Source organism: Apus apus, chromosome 7, assembly GCF_020740795.1.
Source record: "Apus apus isolate bApuApu2 chromosome 7, bApuApu2.pri.cur, whole genome shotgun sequence".
Taxonomy (NCBI): Eukaryota; Metazoa; Chordata; class Aves; order Apodiformes; family Apodidae; genus Apus; species Apus apus.
In genome coordinates this window covers 31626676-31651914 of record NC_067288.1, presented here as the reverse complement: position 1 = coordinate 31651914, position 25239 = coordinate 31626676, and the positions used below count along the sequence as shown (strand labels likewise).

Sequence of the window (25239 nt, the reverse complement as noted above, 5' to 3'; positions counted from 1 at the left end):
TTTCATCTTCCCTTTTCCCTTCTCCTTGAGGCCGGGGGGCTTCACTGCAGGGCTCAGGGCAGCTCCCTGCCTGCCCCCGCGCTGCGGGCGGGACCCCCGGCCCGGCGGGACCCCCGGCCCGGCGGGACCCCCCAGACCCGGCGGGACCCCCAGACCCGGCGGGACCCCCGGCGCCGCCCCGGGAGCGCGGCCGCCATTGGCGGGGGCGCGGCCGCCCCGCCCGCCGTGTCCTAGCGACGCGCGGGGACGCGGCCGGTAGCGGCGGCCGGTAGCGCCGGGCCCGCACGGCCGCCCCGCACGCCGCCCCGCACGGCCGCCCCGCACGCCGCCCCGCACGCCGCCCGCAGGGCCGCCCCCGGGGCCGCCGCCATGAGCCGCCCGCAGCCCGGGTGAGTGCGGCGCGGGGCCGGGGGTGCGGGGCCGGGGGGCAGCGTCGGGCCCGACCCCCCGAGCGGACACTCGGCAGCGCCGGGGCTGCTCCCCGGGGCGATGCCGCGCTGCGCTGGCTGCCTCCGCCCGGCCCGCAGCGCCCCGCACGGGTGCGGGTCACCAGCAGCCGCGGGGCCTGGATGCGCCTCGGGCAGGATGGGTGCGTGGGAGGCGGGTGCCCCGGCTCGGGAGGCGGGTGCCCTGCCGGTGCGGGGCAGCTCCCGGTAACCGGGCGCTCCGCGGGTCGCGTTGCCCCCTGCCCGGGCCGGGCCGCGCTCTGGGGATGCGCGGGGGCAGCCCGGGAACGGGGCCGCCGGCGCCGGGCTCTTCCCTTTGCTGTTGTCTGGCTGCAGGTCGGGGGGTTGTGAGTTTCGGCGGATCCAGACTTCCCCAAGATGGTGAGAATCACAGATACTGGGGACCTCTGTAGATCTCCGTCTCCAGGACAAAATTTGACACATCCTGTGCTCGTAGTGGGTGATGCTCCGAGTAAAGAAATAATGACACAATGTGCTCATGGCCTCAGAACCCTTCAGTCACAGCGCAGGAGCCTTTTGGCTCCCATTTCCATGTCCAGTTGTGTTCAAGATTGGAACCAGTAGCACAATTTGAGTATTTAAAATCCTTTGAAAAAGTGTTGTACATGAAATTCTCTTTTATGAGGAAATATACAGAACTCCAAACAAAATACTTTAAGCCTTACTTAAGGCCTTGGGGCCCTGGAGCTGCCCCTTCTCAGGCTGTGCCAGCTCCTTCAGCCTCTCCAACCACAGCACATGTTCCAGCTCCCCTGAACCTGCTGCAGTGCTTGGGCTGGTGCCCTGGGGCTGCTGCTCCTTCCTGCAGCTCTGCTCCCCAGCTGGGCTGTCTGCAGCCTGGGCTGCCACACGGGGCTGTTCCTCCCGGGGACAGGACTTCCATCTGTCCCTGATGAGCTTGGTGAGGGTCCTGTGCTGCCTCCAGGCACCGTGTTGGCTGAGTCCCTCTGCCTTCCAGAGCATCGTGGCTACCTCTGGGAACAGGCAGAACAAGCTCTTTGATATCTGCTCATAGATCTGTGGATGCCTTTGAGCTTGGTGACCATCCCCTGGGGCAAAGTATTCATAAAGTAAAATAATTCTGAGTATCCGGGCAAAGAATCTGCCGTGGTTTGGCTGTTAAATAGTTCAGCTTAGACAGAGAGTGAAGAAAAAATCATGAAGCTTTTGAAACAAAAACCTGGGTGGGTGTGACCTGTGTGTCCATGGGGCAAGATGGGCAGTGGCCTCATTGAGGTCAGATGGCCAGGGCTGAAGGGGTCGTGCAAAGACTTAAGCAGAATCACAGCGTGATTTGGAGACACCGTGGCCTCTCCTCCTTTGGTTACCTCCTGAGCAAAACTGCACGTGTGCTTAAGGGTTTTGTTGGCTTGGAATAAACTGATTAATTATTGTTAGACTCCAAAGCCCTGTCTCTCAAGTCATCTGCTGACTCCAGGGAGTTTGGGTTCAGTAGTTGTGTTCTAGCATGGTTGCTCGAAAGGACAGCTGTGGTAGTTGAAAATCATAAACCAGAAGCCAGAGCTGTGCCTGGAGTGAAGTCCAGAGGTGGTGCATGGCATTGGCCAGTGACCCAGCTGCGTGGCTGCAGCTTCCTGCTGTTGGAGGGTGGACGTGGTCTGAGGGTGGACGTGGTCTGAGAATGGACGTGGTTTGAGGGCTGTAGTCAGAGGAGTCAGTCCACAGGAGTCATAGCCCTGTCTGCTGACAGAGCAAGAGTTGTGGAGGCTTTAATGCCGAATCTCAGTTCTGCAGAAGAACAATTTGGCACCATCTTCTCACCCCTCTGCAGCCCCTGTCAGCATTGGTTTTGGAGGTGGGATATACTTAGTGGTGGCTGAAGAGTTTCCCTGGGGAGGGAGTGTCAGGCAGGAGCCGGGTGTCTGGGAAGTCTCAGAGTCTTTGCTCCCGAGTGGAGTGTCCCAGCCGGGAGCCTCTGCCATGGGAGGCTGAGCTCGGGGTTGGTGGGTGTGTTCTCTCTGAATGCTTGAAGCCTTTCTTCTGTCTGTCCCCAGCAGGAGCAGGGGATGCTCCAGCCACCTGCTGATGAGAGGAGTGGTCTCCACCAGGGGCTGGGCTGGGTGTTTGCAGGGCGATGTGGAGCAAAGAGCACGGGGCTGAACTCCCTGGGACTCCACCAGTCCATAGCTGAAGCTGTGGTGCTCTCTTAGGTTATTTCTTTGGTGAGCAGTCACTGATTTAATTGCACTGCAGATTATTAACTGGGAAGATCTACTTTACAAAACTAATGTAGGATGCCTGCTGTGACTTTGTCCTGATATAATTTCAAAGTGTAAGAATTGCCTTAAAAATAATTGTGTCATTAATTTTGGAACTATGGATCAGTCAGTCCAGCTGCTGTGCCAGGAAAATTGCCTTTCTAACAAAAACCTAGAATTTGTAGAGAGAAGATAAACAGGCAGATAAAAAGGAGCACCTTGTGGGTCTGATCCTTGAGTGTCAGCAGGAGGCTCCAGAGGGATTTGGGCCAAGCCCAAGCGTGGCACCAAGATTTCCCACTACCAGCTAAACTGGCCCAAAATCACCTGCTGGAGGGTGAGGGGGTCAGCTGAACTGAGCAGGAAAAGGGGCAGGAGCTGCAGGGAGCCCAGGCAGCCCTGCCCACAGCCTCTGGTGTCCTCCCTGCTGGATCTCCTGGCAGCTGATCCTGGGCAGGGAGCTCTGGCTGCTGTGGGCAGAGCCCAGGTTATCCAGGGGCATTCTTCCCACTGGGTTAATGGGTTTTGCCTCAGGCCCAAAACATTTCCTTATTGCCTCAAAAACCCTTTTGAACTTTGACTTTAATTCAGCATTTTTGAGGACCAGCCTGTTCATAATTTAAATGAGGAAATGTGTGTATGAAGGCTTGTTTGAAACTGAAGTTGCTACAGGGCTGTGCTGGTGGGGGAGCATTCTACTAGTCATATGGGCCCTGAAATATTAGATGGAAGGAAGCAAATTAAAAGGAATTGGATTGAGTTTCTCCTGCCTCGGCGTGCAGTTGCCAGGTGATGCCATAAGTCAATACTCAGCATGACTGATGTAATCTGGGGGTTTCAAATGCAAATGCAAACAGTGGATTAAAAAGTAAAGTAGAACAGTTGCTATAGTGTGAGTGATTAATCAACATGCATAACAGGGTAAGCTAAATTGGTTTGTTTAAAGTTTAATTTATTGCTGGTAGGCTACCTGTGAGATTATTGTGAAAACCCAGATACATTCTTGTAAGCCCACAATCTCTTTCTTTTTATGGATTTCTTTTCTTTCTTTTTTAAATTGTTCTTTCTTCCCTTGGGTGTACTTTTGTGTATGGCAACTCAGCCCAGCAATGACATGCATCTTGAATTATCCCACTGAAGGATCCATAGCAGAGGTGCAGTGGCATTTAAATCTAAAGCCAAAGGAGATCAATCTCTTGTTGTGTAAGTAAAACACATCCTGCCTAGAGAGCCCAAAGGTCAGGCTGCACCTATGATGCAGTGTGTATCTCAGTGTATGCATTTTACAGATGTGAAAGGATTTAGGGTAATAAACCTTAAGCTTACTGTCACCTACTGTGTCATTTGTCCTCTTTGCCAGAGGGTGAAGATAAGGTTGTGCTAAGAACTATTTAAAAATACACCTGCTAATTATGGATGCTTCAGTTTTTGTGTTCAACTCTTGTATATTAGGTTCAGTTTCTGGGGGCTCTGATCTTGGGTAGCTGTGATGATTTAGCTCTGTTGGCTTCCCAGAGACATGTGGCATTTCTTGGGGGGAGCAGGGAAAAAAAGAAGTATTCTCATCAATGCAAGTTGCACTTGAGACAAACTGCTGCCATATGGTGACAGCCTGCAAAAGCCTGCTGCAGTGACATATGCTTTCTAGCCTGTAAACACCACAGAAGTTATGAATCCTGCCCTGTGCAAGTTTTGTGCAATTGAATTTATGAATATCTTTGTGGGATAAGCATTCTTGTCCGTTTATGTAACTAATATTCTGGAGTCACTGTTGTTGTATCCATGGTCCCTGGAGCAGACAGTACAGCTCCTCACCTTGCTGTGATGGATTTGTTTTCCCAAGTGGTTTGTGAGTCCACTTGGTGCAGAGACCAAAAGGAGAGCTGTTTCCTGATCCAGTCTTTGTGTTATGAAAAAATCAGTGATGGGCAAGGCAACATTTTGACAGGTGTGTAGCTGAATCCCAAATGAGTCCAAACAGGAGGGGAGACTAAGTGTAGTTATTGACACCTGAAGTTGAAGCCACAGTTTTCAGTGTAGGTGTTCCAAGTGATGAACTTGATGTACAGGCCTGATGGTGGGAACAGTATAGAAGAGGAAATTGCCATAGAAATGGGTGGAAATGTGGATACTGAAGGAGGTGTTGGCTGAAAGCACAAAGAAGTTGTCTTCTTCAGAGCAAAGATTTGCATCCAAGTTAGTAAGGTGTATGCTGACTTTCAAGCCAGTGAAAATACTATGGAAGCAGTGTCCCATTGTCCCGTCTTACAAATATGCCTGGAAAAGCTGCCAGAAATGCCATCGCTGCCATTCTCACCAGTCTGGAGGTGGCAGAAGGAGGGGGACACAGCGGGTGTGGTGGGTGGTGGTGCAGGAGGCCTGAGATGTCCCTCTCCCCAGAGGTGGTCAGGATGCTCATGCAGTTCCAGCAGGACCCATGGCAGGGCAGGGAGGGACCTGGCCAGGAACCCATCTCCAGGGGGTGTGTGGGGTGGTGCTGACCTGCTGAGAGCCAGAGCTTGTCATCTGAGGAGGCCATGGCAGGAGCTGGTCTGGGGGTTGTGCATCTGGTGCTGTTCTGCTCTGCCTGGTGTAGGAGTCACTTGTTTCTGACACAAGTCTTCTGGAGGCAACAAGATGTTGCTTTTACATGATCTAATGGGCATTTATCTGACAAAATGCTGGGCATGATTGATCCAGGCAGTGTTTTGTGCAGCAGACTATTGGATAAGTCTTCTTAACTGTAATGATTTGGCTCTCAAGGGGATTATGTGCATCTGTATTGATTTTATTTCAGATTTCTTGCAACCTACAACAGCCTTACAGACAAACACCTGGTTGGATATTTCAGCAATACCCGGATAAGACGACACCTTCAGAAATCAGGACTGGTGAGACTGAGATTTCCTTTTCTGAGAAAAAACCAAAATAATTCCAGCACTGTGGCAGCAGCAGAGGTGCTGGGAGCTAACTGGGAAGAGAAAGCAGTCCTTCTGGGAGGCTGCCCTCAGGTTAAAACATCCTTTATTCTGTCTTCTCCTCTTCCTTTTCGTTCCGTGGTGTTTGTTCCCGGCAGATCTCGAGGAGTGGCAGGATCATTCCCGAGAAGGAATACCGGCTGAACGCCATGAGGAAGGACCAGCAGCAGCAGGTGCAGGAGTGCCTGGCTCGGGCCATTTTCCACAAGGTCCTTGACATGGAGGTATGTGTGTGCTATGATGTGGAAGCCTGTCCAGATGCTGCCCTGCTGACAGTGGGTGCCCTCGTGCTGCTCCGAGAGGTTCTGTCCTGCTGGGAAAGTTGAGGCTTTGTGCTGGATGGCCCCACGGGACACCTCTGCTGGGCTCCAGCTGGTAACCACTCTGGCATTAGAACACATGGTCCTGGCTCACTCACTGCACTTGGGTGGTCGTCAGGTTATGGGATGATACTCACAGGCCTAGTTTGCTTAAAAAATTCTAATCAAAACAGTTTGGACATGGCTGTGTATCTTATCTGAGTGCAAAGTCTGGGCACATCCCTGTTGCCTGTCCAGAATGGAGCTGGTCCCTGCAACAAATGCTCAGCTGCTCCTTGGCCAATGCCAACACCCACGGGTGCAAGGTGGATGGGTGGGCTCAACAGTGGTGCCACCCCAGGGCTCGGGGAGGGCAATGCCAGGGAACAGAACAGAAGCAGCTGTTCTCACATTCGTTGACATCTCATTCTTGTCCATTACTGAGATTTCTCTTTCTCTTACACGGGCAGCGTCATCATCAGCTGGAAATAAAAAGGAAACTTGAAAATTCTCTGAGGAAAGAGAGGGTGCAGAAAATCAAGGTAAGGCCTGAGTGCTCCTGGGCACTGGTGAGACCTGGCACTGGTGGGACATGGCAGACTTGCCCTGTGTTAAATAACAGCCATAAGTCAGGCCAGAGATTCCCTGAGACAAGTGTCCTGTCTCTGATGTTAATGGCAAATGCGCATGAAACTGGTAAGTGGAGGATGGTCCTGCCCTGGGTTATAGCTCCTTCCCCTGTACAGTAGTTCAGGAGCTTTGATTCATGCACATGATGCCTTTAGAACCTACTTATTGTTATCCTGGTTTTGGAATTTAATTATGAGTTGTATGAAATGGTGCTTCCTTGCATTTAATGTGTCTGCTGTCTGGTAATTCTGTTGGATGCTCCATTGTTCTCATTATGAAAAAACATGTAATAACTGTACCCCTTTTCCCAAGCATTTGTGGTTTTCCATACTTTTCATATTCCTTCTCAGTTTTCTGAGCTGAAGGCCTTCAGCCTATTGAATCTTTCATACATGAGCCATTCCAGGCTTCTCATTGCTGTTGCCATTTTTGTACCTTTTCTAGTTCTACTGTTTCTGTTTTGAAATGTGGAACCAGAACTGGATGAATAATTGAAGACACACGTTACAGTTCTCCTCGTAATTCTAGACACTCTCTGCTTTTGGCTGCTGCTGAGCACTGAGCTCACATTTTCAGCTCTTTGCCTCTGCTCATGACCCTTAGCAGAACCAGCATGTAGGTAATGGAAAGAGGTTTCAGAGGTCTTCACTTTGGTGTCATGTGGGCAGAACCTGATCCTGCAGCTGTTAGTCATGGGAGTCCCACCAAAGTAAATGGTTCTTCTCCCCATGAAGCTGCTTGGACTCACGTGGGAAAAGCTGTTCTTATTTGGGCTGAAAGATGCTCAGTACCTTATTTCTTGAGTAGCAGCCTGCATACATGCAGAAGAATGCATTGAGAAGCTGTCTGCTCCTCTGAGCATTTGAAGAACAATGTAAAATATTTTTAATTTTAGATAATACATTCAAGAGCAATTCACCAGGTAAAAACAAGGAGAAGATTTTGGTGAAAAACACTGATAACTGGTAGTTACACAGGCGTTATTTACTGACTGAACTTCTGCTGGTAGAAGGTCTCCACAGTGTAAAAAGAGAGACTTTCTACCAAACCAGGAATGGGGAGATACCCTGGAAACAGGCAGATGGATTGAAGGGGGGCGATCTGCAGCTGGAGAGGGCTGCACAGGAATGAATCAGAGAAGGGAACAAGTCTTCTCTCTTGTTGCACTCCCATTCCCCCCCCTGGATTCCTTCCCTTCCTCAGCCACGTGTCCCATCAGGTCTAGGCATTTGGTCATCCCAGTGGGGCTGAGGGAAGGGCAGCTCCAGCACTGCTGCTGGGAGGATCCAGTGCCTCAGAGATGTGCATGATTCCCTCAGGTGGAACACACCAGGAAGTCAGTGGGAGGTGCCATCCCCTCGTGCTCCCCACATCCTCCTCCGGGCCCAGGGAATCTCCAGGGGCTGCACCCGCCGGTGGCTGGAGCGGCCGCTCCCTTCCCCGCGGTGAGTGTCACCAGCCCGTGGCAGCAGGGGCTGAGAGCAGCTCGGGCCCCAGCACTGCCTGCCCTGGGGCCAGGGCCTCCTCCTGCAGCCCTGGGGCTCAGCTCCTCTCCGCAGGGCTGGGCACTAAAGAGAAATCTCTGCCTCCCACACAGAGGGCACCCGGAGCTGCCGATGGTGGTGGGCACCCCTCTCATCAGCACCCAGCCAAGCAGCCTGCCTTCCCTGCCCTGGTGAGTTACCCAGCCGAGCAGCTTTTTTAGGGTTTCACCTTTTAACGTGGTGTTCTGGAGGGTATAGAAGGAAAAGATGAAATAAAAAAGGCGGAAAAATGGTACACGTTGAACAAGAACAGGCGTGATTTTGTCCTGCATCCGCTCAGCGTCCGTGTGCCGAGGTCACCGAAGCGCAGCACCGGGCTGCAGGGGCTGAGGCCCCTGTGTTTGCTTCAAGGCTGCACCGTGCAAGGATGGAAAAGCCTTGATTTGTGCCCAAGAGTTATTTTGGATGCTGCAGCTGTTGGCTGCTCGGTTGCAGATGCCCAAGGGGCTCTGGCTCTTCCGAGGCAGACCAGAAAACTGGATTTCCTGGGAATCGCTCCTCACTTCCGAGTATCTTAATCTGTGGCTTTTTTAAAAATTATTTTTCTTTTTCCTTTATGATGCTGCTCTGCCCAGGAAACCATACACTGAGACTAGCTGCTGCTTTTTCCTTTTCCAGACTTCCTGGCGGCCGAGGACAGCTCCGGGAATCCCGCCGCGCCCGCTCCGCCTGCAGCCGCTGCGCAGCGGGGCCGCCGCTCCCAGCCCCGCGGGCTCGGGGCTGCAGGGCCGGCAGCTCGGTACCGGGGGGAGCCGGCAGCTCGGTACCGGGGTGAGCCGGCAGCTCGGTACCGGGGTGAGCCGGCAGCTCGGCACCGGGGGGAGCCGGCAGCTCGGTACCGGGGGGAGCCGGCAGCTCGGCACCGGGGGGGAGCCGGCAGCTCGGTACCGGGGTGAGCCGGCAGCTCGGTACCGGGGGGAGCCGGCAGCTCGGTACCGGGGTGAGCCGGCAGCTCGGTACCGGGGTGAGCCGGCAGCTCGGCACCGGGGTGAGCCGGCAGCTCGGTACCGGGGGGAGCCGGCAGCTCGGCACCGGGGTGAGCCGGCAGCTCGGTACCGGGGGGAGCCGGCAGCCCAGGTTGAAAACAGAATTCTAGGGACAGCTTCATAACAGTGCCTGAGCACTGCAGCCCAGAAACCCTGTGCTGCAGGCAACGTGTCTGCCAAAGGGTCATCAGCTTCTATTTAAACTCCCCTTTTTAACCTCCCCTTCATTTAAAAAATGTTTTCTTACTGGTCTAATGCCCAGTTCTTGATCGCAACCGGGAGAGATGTGGTGACTTCTCTTCCACAGGACAAAATCTCTCTGCATGCCAGTTTTTCTGCCTCTCTATAGATAATTTTCTGTTATGTGGAGAGAGAAGCAGCCACTTCGTCAGCACCAATAACTCAGGAATATTTTCACACAGTCTTAAAAGTTTTCATCTTCATGCAAAATAGCAGTATGTCCAGTAGCTATTTTTGCACAACCTGTGTAACCTGGGTTGAAATGTTTTTGCAGGGGGAGAGGAGTGGGTTAAGACATAGGAATTGTGTGGAATATGTGACTGGTATATCCCCATATCAGCTCCCCATCATCAGCAATCCTGTGGCACCAGCACCTCCTCCCCCTCTGCCAAAAGGAGACAGGAGCAGAAATGCAGTGAGGAGTGGGATGCTCAGAGGCAGATGGTTCCGTCCCACCACTGCACCAAATGACCTAGAGCAACTCTTAACTAAGGTAAGTTGCCCCTGTCTGCTTCTCAGTTCATGTACAGGTATCTTGCCTTCCTCCCTGGTGGATCCACCTGGTGCTGAGAGGTGTATCTATCTAGTTTGCACAAAAATTCACTGAATTTTTGAAAGAAAGAAATTTTATAACTGTAAAACCAGAGAACTGCCACCCATGTCTCTATATACTGAAACATTCAGTGTTTTTCAGCAGCTGGGGGGGGGAACTGATAAACATCAGTTCATTAGGGAAAAAATGGTGCTTAAACAGAAAAAACACAGCAGCTCTGATTTGGTTTTCCATCCTAGCAAATCTGTCCTGTCTCTGGCCAGGTCTGGTAGCAGAACTTCTGAGGGACACATGAAATACCTTGAGTGTATGAAAACTTCATCTCTTGCACTATAGCTCCAGCCAGTTTTGGCTCCTGAAAAGGAGTTCCAGTAGGAACCCAGGACTGGGAGGGACAGTGTGAGTCACTAAACCTGTACCTGCAATTTTGGGCAATTTAATGCCAGGGATTTTCAGTCCAAATTATTTTCCTGCCCTTCTGCACATTGCAAAACACTTTCCAGTTTCAGCAGCCCAGGGCCTGTCTTTGCAGACTGAAAGCCCCATGTATGGCACACAGGCATGATCTTGGTGTTCACCTTCTGTTGGATTTGGAAGCTGGATGCATTTTCTGGTGTGTTTCCTGCAGGGTTCTGGAGGACCCCCCAAGGCCTCGTTCCGCAGCAATGCCTTTGTTACCATGGTCTTTCTAGGGAAAAGTGTGCACTTATCTCATGATGATGCTGACTACAGAGATGAAATCAAAGTCTACCAGCAGCACTGTGGAGGAGAAAACCTTTGTGTCTACAAAGGCAAGCTCTTGGAAGGAGGTAAGGATCAAGAGTCAAGGAATTTGTATTGATTCTGGCAACATCTCTCTTTTTTTTCTCTCTTTTTGGCTAAAATGTTGCTGTGATATCAAAATTATTTCAGCTGGGCTCAAAGCATCCAGGGATTTTTATACCATCTGCCTCTATACTAAATCTGGATCTACTGTTTCATGATGGAAAGTGAGGTTACTTTTGCAAATTATGGTAGAACAAATTTAGAGAACTGACTCAACAAGATACTGTAGCTTAGATTAATTTTGTGTGGAGATGCGTGGTTAATGAAGTAGTTGTAGTGGTAAACTGTCCTTAAATAGGGGTAATCAGCTTCTGACTTGCTATGATACATCAATGCATGTTGCTTACTCTTGCAGAAGGAAAAGTACATCCCGGGAGCCCAGTTCCCAGCTCTGTTACATGAGTGTGATCTAGTCACGCCAATTGAAGGCAAATTGTGTTTTGGGAGATTGGGAAGGAGAACTGACAGGGAGATTTTCACTCATGAAGGAGTGATTGCACAGATCACAGCCCTTGTTCTGCATTTTCCCTGGGCAGGGGCAGGTGGTGCAGGGGTCCCTGCATGGCAGCCTGAGGTTTGGGGTGCCTGGTGGTGTGTCCCCAGACCCAGCTAGGGCCTTTGTGGCAGCTGTGTCCCATCTGTCGTCTGTGTGTGTTCCCAGCCCCCATCACACCTCCTTGGGAACCCACTGGGGGACAGGACCCCTCCTCCCTGCTGGGGTGGGCTCAGTTTGCTTTGGAAGGACACTGAGCTATGGATTTAGGAGGTACAACCCAGTGCCCCCCACATGGAGCTGGGAAGCAGCATCAGTGCCTTAAGGCCTGGATGCTGAACAGTGCCCTCAGAGGGGCCTGAACTGGCTCCAGAATCAGCACCTTTGGCACCTTCAGCTGCTCAGAGTCACCCCAAGTGTGGCTGCGTCAGTGCAGGTGAGAGAGGAGCCTGTTGTGGGGGGAGGAGGTAGAGTTTTACCAACTGGTAAGTACAGCCCAGGACCAAAACACCTGACCTGGAGGCACCTTGGTGGTGATGCAGATGAGACGCGGCAGCTGCCCCAGGCTCAGCCTCACCCCTTGAACCTCTCCTTTCTGTCGTTGCAGAGACCTTTCAGTTCGTCTCAAAGAGGCACCACGGGTTCCCCTTCAGCCTCACCTTTTTCCTCAACGGGATCCTAGTGGACAGGCTGAGCTGGTGCTGTGAGTACAAACACCAGAAGCGCTCCAGGCTGGGAGGCAGACGTGGGCACTTCGGGTTTCTCAGTGTGGAGGGAGCAGCTCCTTGCTACAGGTATGGAGACAAATAGACTTTGCTCACAAGGACTCAGCAGCCCCGTTTTTAGAGAGTTTTTAACTTGTTTCTTCTGTTTTAATCTTCCTGGCATCCCACAGCTCTGTAGAACCTTTATTTCTCAGCGCCCCTTGAAACATGCAGGACTGAGCTTATCCCCCAGGGTCCCCCATGCAAGGGTGCTGCTGAGGTCCCTGCAGTCTCTCTGGAGGATGCACAGGAGGGGACAGGGCTTGCACTGGGGCTGTCACCTTCCCAGGAGGCAGCCAGCCCTTCCTCAGCAGTCAGGGTGGAGGAGTAGGGTGGGGGGTGAATATCTGTCAACTGCATGTTTCTGATGGAAGGGATAGTGAGATAAATATAAAAACCTGAAGAAACTGTATCAAGAGCTATAAAAAACCTGTAGTTTTCAGGGTTTTCTTTGTAATTGTGAGAACAAGTTAATTTATATTTTAGATAGCTCTGCCTCTAAGGTGGGATTCTGCCCTAACACCCCTGGCTGCAGAATAGGGCAGTACTGGATGTTTGCCATCTCTCAGACAAGAAACCTGTGCAGAAATTCTTGGTATGGGCTGTGAGCAACACCCATGGTATTGCCAAGAAGCTTGAATGTATTAAAATATTCCTTTTGTGTGATCTTTAAATAATGTCAGACAGGCAAACTTCTGCAAACATGGATAATTTAAAAACTTTTCTGTTATTTTCATAAGTAATTTTTAGAAGAGCAGGAAACAGTTGGGAAAACCTCCACAGAGGTTCCTATTTTTAGATAAGGATCAAATTCTGAAAAAAAATAATTCTGCTTTTTTGTACCATATTTTTTCTACTCCAATCTCACCTTGAACATGATTTATGTAACTCTGTTACCTGATATGTTCAAAGCAGTGAAAAGCATCTGAATTCAGAATGGATATTGGGGCTATAGAGTTTATGAAATGTCAAATCTCAGCTTTTGTGGGATTTCTAGAAAGATTTGAAGTGAATGTTCTGAATTAGTATAGCCTTCAGAAACAGGTTAATTTCTCCTGAGTCACCCGACCTTCTGTCCACATTCCCCTCCTATTAGTGATATCTGTGCTTTCCTGTCTCGTGTCATCCAGCCAACCTTGCCTGGTGACTGAAAACCCTCTCCATTAAACGGGTTCTCCCTGCAGATGATAACTATTTCACATCTCCTTCAGGCCAAATGCAGTTGTGTTTGTGTCCTGTGTTGGGTGTGACACCACACCCACACATTAAAAGCCCACCCTGGTCCTCAGTAAAGATCCCAGCTGATTTTTCCTGGTGGCTTCTGCAAGAGGGGATGCTGCAGTGATTTCTACACCCATGCTGTAGTCCTTGCACTGAGAGGTTTCTGCTGCCCAGCATTTCTGTACAGCAGAAGCACTTCAGTATCTCAGAGGTCCCTGAAAAAAATAGCACAAACAAATAACTAACAGGTAGGACTCTTTTCAGAAATTGGCACATTTACATTTTATGCCTGCAAAACTAAAGGGTTTCTAGACTGGACAAGTGTAGGATATTTCACAGTAATTTGTAAACAGCTGGAATGTGAGGAGAATTGCAACCAGGCCTCGCATAATTAATGCAGTTTTGGTGGAGGAAAAGTTTTCAAGACGTAGTTGTCTGTGAAGAAAGTATGGTTTTCCAGGGAGACTTGGGAGTAGCTGAAGTGAAAGTTCCATTTCCAGTTTCATCCCCTGCATGCAGATCTGAATCAGGATGCCTCGTACAGCACCCTGTCCTGGTGCTCACAGGGGCTGGGGGTGTCTCTGCATGTCTGCACTGGAGGTACCAGGGTAGGAGCTCTGCTCTGTGAGATGGGCCTCCTAATCAGGACAGAGAGAGGAGGAATCTCAACAAGTCATTCAAAATGCTTTGTTTTCCGACTCTCTGGGTTTCTGTTAGGTAGGGAAAACAGAAGAGAAACTGAAAATAGATCCATTTCAATCTCCCTTTTCCCTTGCAGTCAATAGACCCAGCAGACAAATTTAAAAAACAAGGTCTTATCCACAAAAGCTGAGTTACCACTCACTGAGTGACCAGTGGGTCAAGCACTTGCCTGCCTTTCTTGGTGACTGTATCCTCATGGATCGTGCTTGGTTGGTGTAGCTTGGAATTAATGGACACTAACACTAATATTTATTATAATATCTTTATACTTCAGTTGCTACCTTTAAGTGCAGACAGTGCTACTCCCCTTCAAGGAGCTGCATCTGTGTTTGTGGAGCACGAGGATGTTAGGGTGCTTCTCCAAGTCAGTCATGGTCAGTAACCTTGGTGTCTGGGTGGTGGGTGATGCAGAGGCAGAGGTGCCTGGTTTTGCTGCTGCTAACGCGTTAAGTGGCTGACTGTCTGCTGCCTTCCACTGTTCACAGAAAGGAAAGTGTGAGACTTTCCAATTCTCCTTGTTTTCTATAGGTGCATTATTGCAATGGGTCTGGACAAAAAGCCATCCCCTCCCAAGAGAAAGATCGAAGCCCAGGAGGAAAAGCATGTGGGTTCCTGGAGAGATGGAGAGCACAGTGAGCCAAGTGCAAGCAGTGATGAGCAGAAACCTAGCAAAGAGTCAGTGTTAGTCATCTTGCCAATTCATGAAGTGAGTGTGGAAACTGTTGAGGACACAATGGAGACTGGACTAGAGTGCAGAGGAGAAGAAAGGAAAAACCTGTCTGATCGTGAGAGTGAAGATGGTCAGGAAGACAATGGCAAAAATGGTACAGTATTCCAAAACACAAGCAGGGGATGAAAACTGGGAGAACATTATTCTCTGGAAGGTATGGGACTGTGGGCCTCCAGCTTCACCTGGAGCATCCTCTCTTGGGACAACTTGTGTGAGAAATGTGGTGATGCCTCTGTCTGGGCAATGCAGGCAGAGTGGCAGGGACAGGGGGAGAGGGGTTTGCCAGGACAGAGTGAGGGGGTGAGGTGGCCAGGAAGGCAGGAGTAAAGTGAGGCACAGGAAAGGGACAGCAGTGAAGGAGCAGAATGGCAGCAGGTGGAGGACAAGTTGAGCAGAAGGAAGAAATGGGGCTGGGTAGGGAGACAGTGAGTGTGAGGTGAGCTCCTGAGGGACACAGGACAGCAGCATGAGGTGAATGGAGACCAGGGCAGCCACAGGCAGGAGGCAGAGAAGATGTGAGATGGGTGAGAGGAGGGATCAGCTGTGGAGGGATGAGCTGAATTCTGGGTGCAGAGGAGGGGGGAAGGTGGGAAGAGCACACAGCAGCAAAATGTCACCAAGATTTAGCTCTAGGTGAACTCCTTTGGTCTTTTATCCTTTCGGTTGCTGGCGGGAGTGCAATGCTTTCCTCACCTGGGGCTCTTTCCAGTCCCTACCCCCCACACTGCCCCATGCAGGGCTTCCCTGAGGCCTGCCCAAACCTCCAGCCTCCTTCCACATCTGAGCCTGCTTCCCTGCTCCAGCTCTGCCAGCTCCCCTGTCCTGCCTCCCCTGCTCCCTGTTCCTCTGGGTGTGTTTGGGATTAACCTTCCTTCAGGAGGTGGGCACCTTTCTGACAGTTACCTTAGGAGGCTTCACTTCCAACAATGCAGTTGGACTCTCAATTGATTTTTAATACAGAAAATACAGCTCCTTATTCCCTTAATTCTCATTGTCTGGGTAATTATTTATTTGCCTAATTGGTTTTGCATCAGATGCTCTTCATTTCTGTCCTTGTTATGCTGTCACTTCAGTGCTTTAGAAGCACTGCTGGGAAGAAAGAGGTGAGCAATAAAACCTGGTAGGAGGTTTAAAACCCTAGGAGGAGCAGCTGGTGTGTGTGGGCAGCCTGTGGGGCTGGCAGGGGAGGTGCAGGAGGGCAGGGCTCTGCCAGCTCTGCACGGAGACAGGCAGGACCTGCAGAGCTCTCTGTCCAGAGTGACCCCTACCCGGGAGCAGCCTGGGATGGAGCCCATCTTGTGGGGACAGTGATTCTGCCCCAGGCTGCACCTGCACTAGGATTTCAGGGGGCCCTGACGGAGCATGTTAGAACAGGGAGATAACAGAACATTCCTCTCCAGCAGCCACTGCCTGGGCTTCATTATTTCATTTAGTTTATAAGCCACTTCTTTGCTAATCGGCTATGTCAATCCACAATTATCCTACTTTGTGCTACAATAGATTACCTTTCTCAAGCTTTCCCCGTTTCTCTATTGTTTTTTCCATTGCAACAAGTTTTCCCTCTATAATGAGGCTGTCTTGCACTTTATTTCTGAGTTTGCCCAGCTCTTAATTTTTCTAGTCCTTTCAGTGGCTAATGTTTCTGTTTTGTTTTTAACGTATCGATCATACTTGATGCATCATTCAGTAGCTTTATTGCATTTTTGCTGCTCTATCTATGAAGAACGTGATGGTTTTTAATGATAATGTACTCTTACAATTCCTAGCCATGGTCTTAGGTTCTCTCATGGCTTTGAAAAGACTGAGTAAAAGCAAAGGAGATCAATGAAGTCTATCTGCTTAAAAATAACTTTATTAGTTGTGAATTCTGTTCCCTGTCTCACAGTATGGTTCTTTTGTTTTAGAGTATGATGAAGATTTTGAAGCAGATGAAGACAGTAATGAAGAGGGACAGACTGGTGATCAAATGAATGGAAGGTCTAAGTCAATCTCAGATGATAAAAACCCTAATTCAGACCATGAAAAGGAGGGTACCAACTCCTCACGGAACGTTCTGCCGGCCTCCGACAGTGAGAAAGATGAAAGTGATGAATGTTCTGACATCGACTCAGAGGATGATAAAGAAGGTTAGTTTTGTCATAATGAGGCTTAGAGGAGCTGACCGGATGCATGTTTTACATTTTGTGCATGTCCAGTACGTACGTTGGTCTGCACAGGAAACCCATGCAATTGCTACTGAATTGGTAAAAGACAGCTCTTGTCTCTGTGAGTATTGATCCCTCCATCTGCCACGGAAATCAGCCAAACCCACGGGCAGTGTGAGCGTGTGCCAGGCTCAGCAGACACTGCTGGATTCTCCAGTTGCAGAAATGAAGACTTGCCAGTCAGCAAATTGGCTCTAAATCCCTGGGGCAGATCAGCACTCGTGTCAGTGGTCGCCCAGCTCTGAGGAGCTGTGACCCCTCACACCTGCTGAAGGTGCCTGCTTTTCTCTGGGAAACCAAGGTGCCACCGTGCCTTGTACAAGTGCTGTCTGTTGTGGCCTGAACAACCAGAACCTCAGCCTTGGCTTGGGCCCTTCACCCACCATCCTGGCCCTGGGCAGGAGCAGCAGCTCGGCTGCCAGAGCTTCCTGAGGGTCCTTGTTTGAGCCTGTGCATGAGTGGCACTCGGAGTCAGGAGAGTGGTCAGTGATTCTGGATCCAAATGTAGGTACAAAAGTGTGCAGTGACGTGTCCCAGAACATTATTGTTATTAGTCCAGAAAGATTAAACTGTTCTGAGATACATTTTAGTAGAATAGGTAGCTCTTGCTGTCATTCAGCTTCTGGGTCAGCACTTCAGTGTTTTAATGACTTCATGCAGTCCAAGCCATGCCTCTTCATGAACAATCCCACAGTGAACTTGCAGGCAATTTCTCACTTATTAGATAAACAACAGAATTCCATCCACCACATGGTGAATAAGCCAAAAGGGAACTGCCTCTTCCTTCTGGCACAGTGTTTTATTTCTCTCTAGCGTTTCTCCTCTATGGTGTTGTTAGATCCTGAGCTGACTTATGTGCCTCTTGCTTGTCATGACGGCCTTGGAGTCCTCATCTAGTTTTGTCCTGGTTTGTTTTCAATTCTACATCTGGCCCTTGGCCAGGTGTCTAGGAAAATACAAGAAAAGAGCAAGAATGCTGAGCTGCTTCCCCACCCTGTCTTGCTCCCCTGTAATTAGCTGGCACCACCTTTGAGTGGTTAGGCCTAAATCTTGTCTTCAACCCGTGTGAACTTTGGATACCAGCAATGCTGTGTAGCAGTAAGATCTACTGTTCAGCTAAATTTTGCATGTCTTTTTTTCCCCCCCTTAAATTTTCCATTTATAAATTACATATGATTGTCCCTGTAGCCTTTTATAGAGGAGAAAGCGAACTTCATCTCCAGTTCAACATGAATGCTGCACACATGGTTTTGGAGATCTTTATCATATTCTCTGAGGTAACAGGAGAGCACTAAAGGACTGTTACTGTCGGTGACATCTTTTATCAAATGGAGCTCAAGAAACTATTCTGAAACCTGTCTAAGTTGTACTTAGAGGTGCTTTTGGAGGTGTTTTCTGTCTGATTGATGGAGCTAATCTGGTTCATTTCCATTTTCAGAAAAAAAATATGTTAAATGGCTTTGATTTTAACACTCTGATACAGCCAGGTAATGTTCTGTGAGACTGGAATTTTGTCACGCTGGCCTCGGATGGTGTAATTCAGAGACTGATGTCAGATGAGAGTTGGTCCTTTTGTGCACAGCAAAGGGGACTAGTTCCTCATGAGTGCAGATGTTGTGGTGACAAATACCCAAAGCTCTGTTTGCTGCTCCCAGGTCGGAGGCCTGCCCGCTCGCTCTCCCCCGGCTGCAGCGGCGAAGATGAATCTCCTAGTGACACGATGACAGAGGGTGTGAAGGACAAAGAGGAGCAGCATGTCCAAAGGGCACCTGGGAACGCAGCACGTGCACGGCATGGAAATGAGGACAGGGAGGAGAAACTGCTCAGGATGGAGGAAATTCAGGAAACATTGGCACTGGAAAAGGAAGGAAAAGATGAAGCAGAAAAGGCAAAGCCAGAAGATGTAACAGCAGGGGAAGACAGTGGAATTTTCCCTGAAAACAGGGTGGCAATACAGTATCAAAGTCCTGAAGGCAGTGGGGAGCTCCAACAGGCTGGGTCAGCAGAAAGTAACACAGGGGAAGATGGGGAGAAGAATGCGAGTACCAGAAGGGATGATGGGGTGGAAAGTCTTCCAGTGGCTTTGGAAAGCAGCGTGACTGAAGTGGAGGACAGCAGTGAGGAGGCTCCTGGGCAGGCAGGAGGTGAGTGCAGCCCCTCTGCACAGCTGCTGGTGACCCTGCACACCAGGGTGGCCCTGCTGGCCTCACGCTGCCATGGGGGGTGCAGGGGCTGGGCTGTGTGCAGCTGCTGCAGCACTGCTGCTCTGAGCAAAATAACCACCCAGAAGGTGGCCTTGGTTAGTTGTTTCTATTCTAGTGTTTCTGGGGTGAGGCCTTGGCTATTCTTTTTCTCTCCAGTAGCTGGTTTCACATGGCATGCAGTTATTACAAAATCCAAACGGGATTTCCTACTTCTGGGAGAATCTGTATGCCAGGCTGGGAGACTCTGGAAACACTAGGCTCAAAACACCAAAATTGCCCTGTGAATCATGATGCAGCAGGTGAAGATCAAAACTATGTCAGTTGATCCATGGTGTATGACACCTTATTTTTACTGTTGATAAAAAGGACAACTTCCAGTTTCAGCCTTACCTTTCTGGGTAATGGGCAATTAATAACAGGGTGGCCAGAGGAGCAAAGCTTTGCATTATTGTACCTGGGAAATGGGGAAAAGAAACAAGTCTTTGCCGTGCCCTGATGAGACCCATGGTGCTCTGCTTGAGACAGGACTTCTCCTAAACACTTCTGTCTTTAATGGTGCAGAACTGATTTATCAGAGAAAACTGTATAGGCTGAAGAAGGCACAAGGTGCAAAATGCTGCTTGGGGTTGTTGAGGTGCAGGCTGGGCCTGGGCAAATGACAACTGGTGGTGCGACAGGCTCTGCCAGAAGTACAGAGGTACTGGGGTGGGCTCCTGCTGCGCCTTGGCTGGTCTTGCTGTGCTCTTTGTGACAAGGAGATCCCAAGGGAGAGGATTATTGTGAGCAGCATTTGTCATCCTTCCTGGGCTCAGTGTTTAAGTAGACCGCCAGTTCCCTTTTGTCAGACGTGTCTCAGGCAGTGAGCTGTGGAGAGGGAAGAGCCAGTGAGTTGGGTGCAGGGCTGGGATCAGGCAGAGCGGCCCACGTGTCCAGGAGCAGAAGGCTTCTTGTCTTCTCTGCAGAGCCGAAACGCCAGGATGATTCAAGCAGGTTGTGCACTATTGCTCAAAGACTTTTGTCAGGATCTTGTGTCCCAGGAGGAACCTTATAAATGCTCTCCTGGGACCCTCCCTGGTCTGTGGTTCCTTGCAGAGCAGATCTCAGGTGAAATGTGGCAGCAAAGAGTGAGGCCATCACTGCCCCCGAGGGCCTCCGGGACAGGCAGAGAGGTGTTGATGCTGAGCAAGTGCCTTTTGCACTGCAGCTGAAATGGGCTTCTAAACACCTTCTCACCTTTCTGCTCAGAGCTGTGTCGGTGCAGGGCACTGATGGGGTGGGAAGGATGGCTGCAAGCATCAGGTGGGAGGAACCACAGGAGGAAGGACAAGAAAAAATAAAAACAAGTGAAAAAAAGAGAATGAAAATAGCATATACAAGGGCAAGTAGAAAGATAGAATCAACAGCACAGAAGTGTTTTTGCTTAAACTGGTTTTGCTGGATGCCAGGACAGCAGCACTACCTCAGAGCACAGGTGTGTGATGAGAAGCAGCACAGCAAGTTTTCTTCTTGTCACTGTGCTGGTGTCCCTTCATTGCTTGGGAGGGATGGCAGCTTTCATAATAACCCTGTAAAACAGCCTGAACACTAACACTGTGCTCAATAAAACTAATGTTTTGATTATTTCCTAATAGCACCAGATGGAGCCTTCTTGGCAGAAGGAACAAGGACACTTGATGTGCAGAAGGCAGCAGAACAAGTGGTACGAGAAGGGCAGATGGCAGGGGAGAGACAGGCACTGGAGAAGGAAGGTTCTGTAGCTGAGGGAAGAGCTGCTGGCTCCACAGAGGCAGGAGGAGAAACGGGCCAGGCGGGAGAGGTGCTGCCCCGGGAAGAGGCCGTGTCTGTGCTGCAGGCCCTGGAGGAACCTGCACCTGAGGAGAGCAGCGTGGCAGGAGGAGATCCCCAAGGAGATGGGACAGGGAAGGGAATGGAGTCTGGCACAGCAGGGGCACCTGAGGAGCAGGAAGTCCTGGTGGAGGCAAGGGACAGCGAGGCAGCACTGGGAGAGCTGGCACCAGGGGGAGAGGAGCTGGCAGTGACACTGGGCAGCAGGGAGGCAGGTGGAGCAGTGTCCGAGGGGGACGAGGAGGCTGGGGAGGACTCGGAGGGAGAAGAGGCTGCAGAGGAGATCTCTGAGGCAGCACTGGGGGCTGTGGGAGCCTCAGAGGTGGAGGAGGCAGCGGGTGAGACAGTGTCTGGGGGAGAGGAGGCTGTGGAGGGAGGGAAGGGTGTTGTGGTGGGTGAGACAGTGTCTGGGGGAGAGGAGGCTGTGGAGGAGGGAGGTTCTGCAGGGAGGGGTGTTGTGGTGGAGGCTGTGTCTGGGGCAGAGGAGGCTGTGGAAGATGCCAACTTGTCAGAAGGGATTGCTGGCTTAGCTGGCCCTGAAGAGGCTGTAGATGAAGCCATTTCTGAAGGGAAGGACACAGTGGAGAAGCCTGGGGCTCTCCTGGAAGCCTTATGGGATACGAGTGCTTGCACAGGAGAAGCAGTGCCTGCTGGAGAAGACACTATAAAGCCAAATGAGTTTTCCCAACTGAATGCATCAGGGGAAGAGCTGATGGAGATGGAGAAAGCTGCCACAGGAGCAGCAACATCTGAGGCTGGCGAGGCACCGGAGGTAGAAGTGACCTCTCTCCTGAGAGCAGAGGATGCAGTGGAGGAGACTGTGGGTCCTGTCAAGGGTTCTGTGTTGCAAGAAGCACCTGGATTAGAGGCACTGGTGGGTGCTGGAGTGGATCCCGTAAGTGAAGAGTCGTCTCAGCTGGAGAAGACTACAACAGTGGAGGAGGAGGGGGGCTCAGCAGAAGCACTTCTGAGTGGAAACCCATCTCTAGGCAGCAAAGCAAAGGCAGAGAGTCCAAGGGAAGGTGGAGAGGAGAGGAGTGTATCGGTGGAGACAGCCAGGGCAGGGTCAGGAGGTCAGGAGGAGGTCCTGGCTGGAGCAGCAGGTCCCAGGGAGCCGGCAGCTGGGGTGGGGGAGTTGCTAGAGGGTGCTGAAGAGAGCGGGAGGGAGAGGCTGGGGGGTGAGGGGCTGGCGGCTGGGGGGCTGGCAGCGGGGGGGCTGGCGGTTGGGGACGTGGGGGGCTCTGCCCCGCTGCTGGCCCTGTGGCTGAGCGTGAGCCGTGCTGCAGAGGCCCGGGTGGGCGGCCGGGCAGGGCGGGGGGCTGGGGGGACGCAGGGGGCTGGGGATGGGGGGCCGGGCGCCGGGGCAGAGGCACCGGGGAGGGTGTCAGGAGCAGTGTGGGGGGCCCAGAGCGGGGCGGCAGAGGGGGTGCCGGGGGGGGCAGGCAGGGAGGAGGAGGCCTGCGGGCCTGGGGTGACCCCGGAGGCAGCGCTGGGGTGTGAGGGAAGGGGCTCAGAGGGGGCGGAGGGCCAGGCAGGGGGGGCTGAGGGGGTAGCGTGTCCCCCGTCACCAGCGGGAGCAGTGTCCCCTGGAGAGCAGCCCGGTGCAGAAACTTGCCCAGGGCCTGGGGCTGGGGGAGCAGAGCTGAGGGGCAGGGGAGGCGAGGGGCTGTGCCCGGGCACCCAGCCCGGGGCCGAGGAGCAGCTGCAGGAGGGGACAGAGCAGGGCGAGAAAGCTGAGGGGGAGCAGCCAGGCCAAAACGTGGGAGAGAGGGAGGCAGCGGGTGTCTTGGAGAGTGCAGGGAGCAGTTCTGGGGCCAGGGAGCCGAGGAAGGACAGTCCTGTCGGAGGGAGCCCCGATGCCCCGGGATCTGCCGGCCTGAGCCCCAGGAGCTGTGGGTCCCGAGAGGTGAGTCCTGCCCTGCCTGGGCCCCTGCTGTCCCCGCGGCCCTGCCACCCCCAGCGAGGCCCTGACAGGTGCCAAGGGTGCACCACCTGCTCCTGTTCTGTCGTTCCCTTAAATACCTGCTGCTGGTAGCTGGGATGAGGGATCCTCCTGGCTGGCAGGCTCTGCGTTCTGGCCTGTCCCCGAGGTCCCGTTGCAGATGCGTTTGCTCTGCCTGGACCCTCGTGGTTTGTCCCAGCCCTGCAGCCCTGCTGAGCAGCTCCCTGTGCCCCGGCTGCTCTGCTCCCCGCCGGGCAGCACCCACTGCCCTGGCTGTGCTGGGCGCTCTGGCATCTGCCTGTAGGAAATGTGTTACAGCAGCAGCTCCGCTAGCTCAAAGTTCAGCATGTTTTCAGTAAAGCTAATGTTTTTCTCATTTTTTAGGATGTTGTGGAACCAGACACTGTTGTCACGCCCCCAGTACCGCCCCAGGATGGGGAAGAAAGTGTCTTCTAAGCCTTTTCTGCAGCTCCTTCAGTGCAACATTTACTCAAATGGCTATAGATTTACTTGCGCAGGTTGGGATGTTCACTCCTTCATTTTACTCCACGACCATCTGTCACGTTTCACTAGAGCAGCCTCTTGGTGTGCAATAGACAACTGAAATAAGCCTCTCTTTGCCAGCCCAGGAAACAGCACTCCTTTGGAATTGTGAAGACAATAATAATAGGGATTGTTTCAGAGCTGTCATGCTTGTTTTTCCCAAAACAGAGAAGTATTTGGCTGTTGGAACCTCCCGTTCTCGGGTGAGCTGAGGGTGACTGTGTGTGTGTTTCTGCAGGAGGTGTCTGACTGCTCAGTGTCTGCTCCCCTCCTCGGCCTCTCTGAGCTGCTGACTCCTGCCGGGGAGCGGGGCTGGGTCCTGGTTGCCGCGCTCAGGGCACTGGTTCTGCTGAGAGCCCCGGGGTGTGCAGAGGGGGCCTGGCATGGGGGTGTCCAGCATGGGCAGGGGCTCGGGAAGGTGCACGGGGGCTTCTCTCTCCTTGGGGATCCAGGCTTGTTGCTGGCCACACTTGAGGGTGATCTTGGAAACGTTGACAATTGTTAAACTTGTCTTTACAAGTGAATAAAGCCTGGCCTGTTGCTCTTTGTGGTGTCAGCCAGGTGCGAGTCCCTGGGCCCACCGCGTCCATGCTGCAGCTGCAGGAGGGGTGGTCAGTGTGGAGCTGCTCAGCCCAGCACTGGCTGCTCATCTCCCCTGCCAGGGGCTCCCTGCCAGCTCTCCCTCCCCCTGAGGGCTCCGCAAGACCCTGCCTGGCCGTGGGGTCCCAGGTGGGTGTCTGTGGTCACCAGCAGGCGTTGCTGGTGGGCTGTGGGAGGCTCTGCCCCAACACTGAGGAGCAAGCTGGGTCTTCAGATTGGGAAATGGAAGTGAAATGAGCAGGATTTTGTGTGGGTTGTTACTGTGAGTCACTTAAGATCAACATACATGGGACAGGAATTTAAAATGTGATCAAGGAATCAATGTTTATTCCTTTGCTAAAGATGGTTACATTTGCATTTTCAATCTGGATACCAGGAAGTGCTTTGAGAGAAAAGTAGACAAAAACTACTAATAGTAGCTTTACAGTGCTGAGCAGTTTCAGGGAAAGCACTGGGTGGTGTGGTTGCAGTGCTCATGCTGTGCAAGATATGGAATCTTTGCTTACAAAGCACCAGTTTGACTTTTGACCATTCAACAATGGTCTCTTCCTTTTAATCAGAGAATGTCCATAAAATCAGAAGTAGCTTTTCACTGGACCAAGACATTTTCAATGTTGTTCAGTATTAAAAAAGTGCAATAAATAGATAATAGGTGTTTAAATACTCTACAGTTGAATTGACCTGTCCTGTGAGGTGCTCAGAATGTAAATTCATGCCAAGGACCTTCTCCAGAGGTTTGCTATTTCTGGGTACATGGACACACCTGGATGTGTACTTAAGTCTATGAAAAAACATCGGCCAGTCTGTGTAGTTCCTTGCCTTTTTGCAGGTGGTTTCATGGTAAGAATAATACTTGCCAGTCAAGTTGTCAGTGGCCTGGTTGTCAGTGTTGATCTCTGCTTTCTAACAGAACGACTGATGTTGGGTTGAGTATTCGTGCTGCTGAAACTGTGTCATGCAGGTATCCATGGAAAGCAAATGTGACTCATGAGAGTGATGGCACCAGAGCTGTTGGCACCTGCGCCTCCACGTGGGCTGGTTTGGGTGTACAGATGGACAGAGGAGGAGTGTGGGGATTTGCTGTGGCAGGGATTCCCTGGGAGGCTCAGGATGAGCACGAGGCTGTGCTTGGGCAGGGCATGAGCCACGCTGGCTTGTTTGATGTTGAGCGGCTTTACTGAGCACAGGATGAAAGTGTGACAGGCAAGAGGTCTCAGTCATTCGTTGTGGCAAGTGCTGCAGCATCCCAG

General features: G+C 51.7%; 1 protein-coding gene across 1 annotated transcript; it reads left to right on the top strand.

Moving 5' to 3' along the window:
* The first annotated feature begins 360 nt into the window (after positions 1–360).
* On the top strand, positions 361–23810 carry ERICH3 (glutamate rich 3). Its single transcript, XM_051625762.1, has 16 exons — positions 361–389; positions 5484–5577; positions 5763–5888; positions 6434–6505; positions 7913–8038; positions 8191–8268; positions 8756–9214; positions 9638–9856; positions 10545–10725; positions 11842–12028; positions 14450–14745; positions 16556–16777; positions 18511–18999; positions 20691–22181; positions 22643–22810; positions 23231–23810. The coding sequence occupies exons 1-16, from the start codon at positions 370–372 to the stop codon at positions 23440–23442; spliced, it is 4440 nt and encodes a 1479-aa protein (XP_051481722.1). The 5' UTR covers positions 361–369; the 3' UTR covers positions 23443–23810.
* The last annotated feature ends 1429 nt before the right edge of the window (positions 23811–25239 follow it).

Coding starts and splice junctions, on each gene's coding strand:
- ERICH3 (XM_051625762.1), top strand. CDS start 370: ATGAGCCGCCCGCAGCCCGG. Junction 14,746..16,555: donor GGAAGACAATGGCAAAAATG/GTACAGTATTCC, acceptor CTTTTGTTTTAG/AGTATGATGAAGATTTTGAA. Junction 22,182..22,642: donor CCTGTGGCTGAGCGTGAGCC/GTGCTGCAGAGG, acceptor GAGAAAGCTGAG/GGGGAGCAGCCAGGCCAAAA.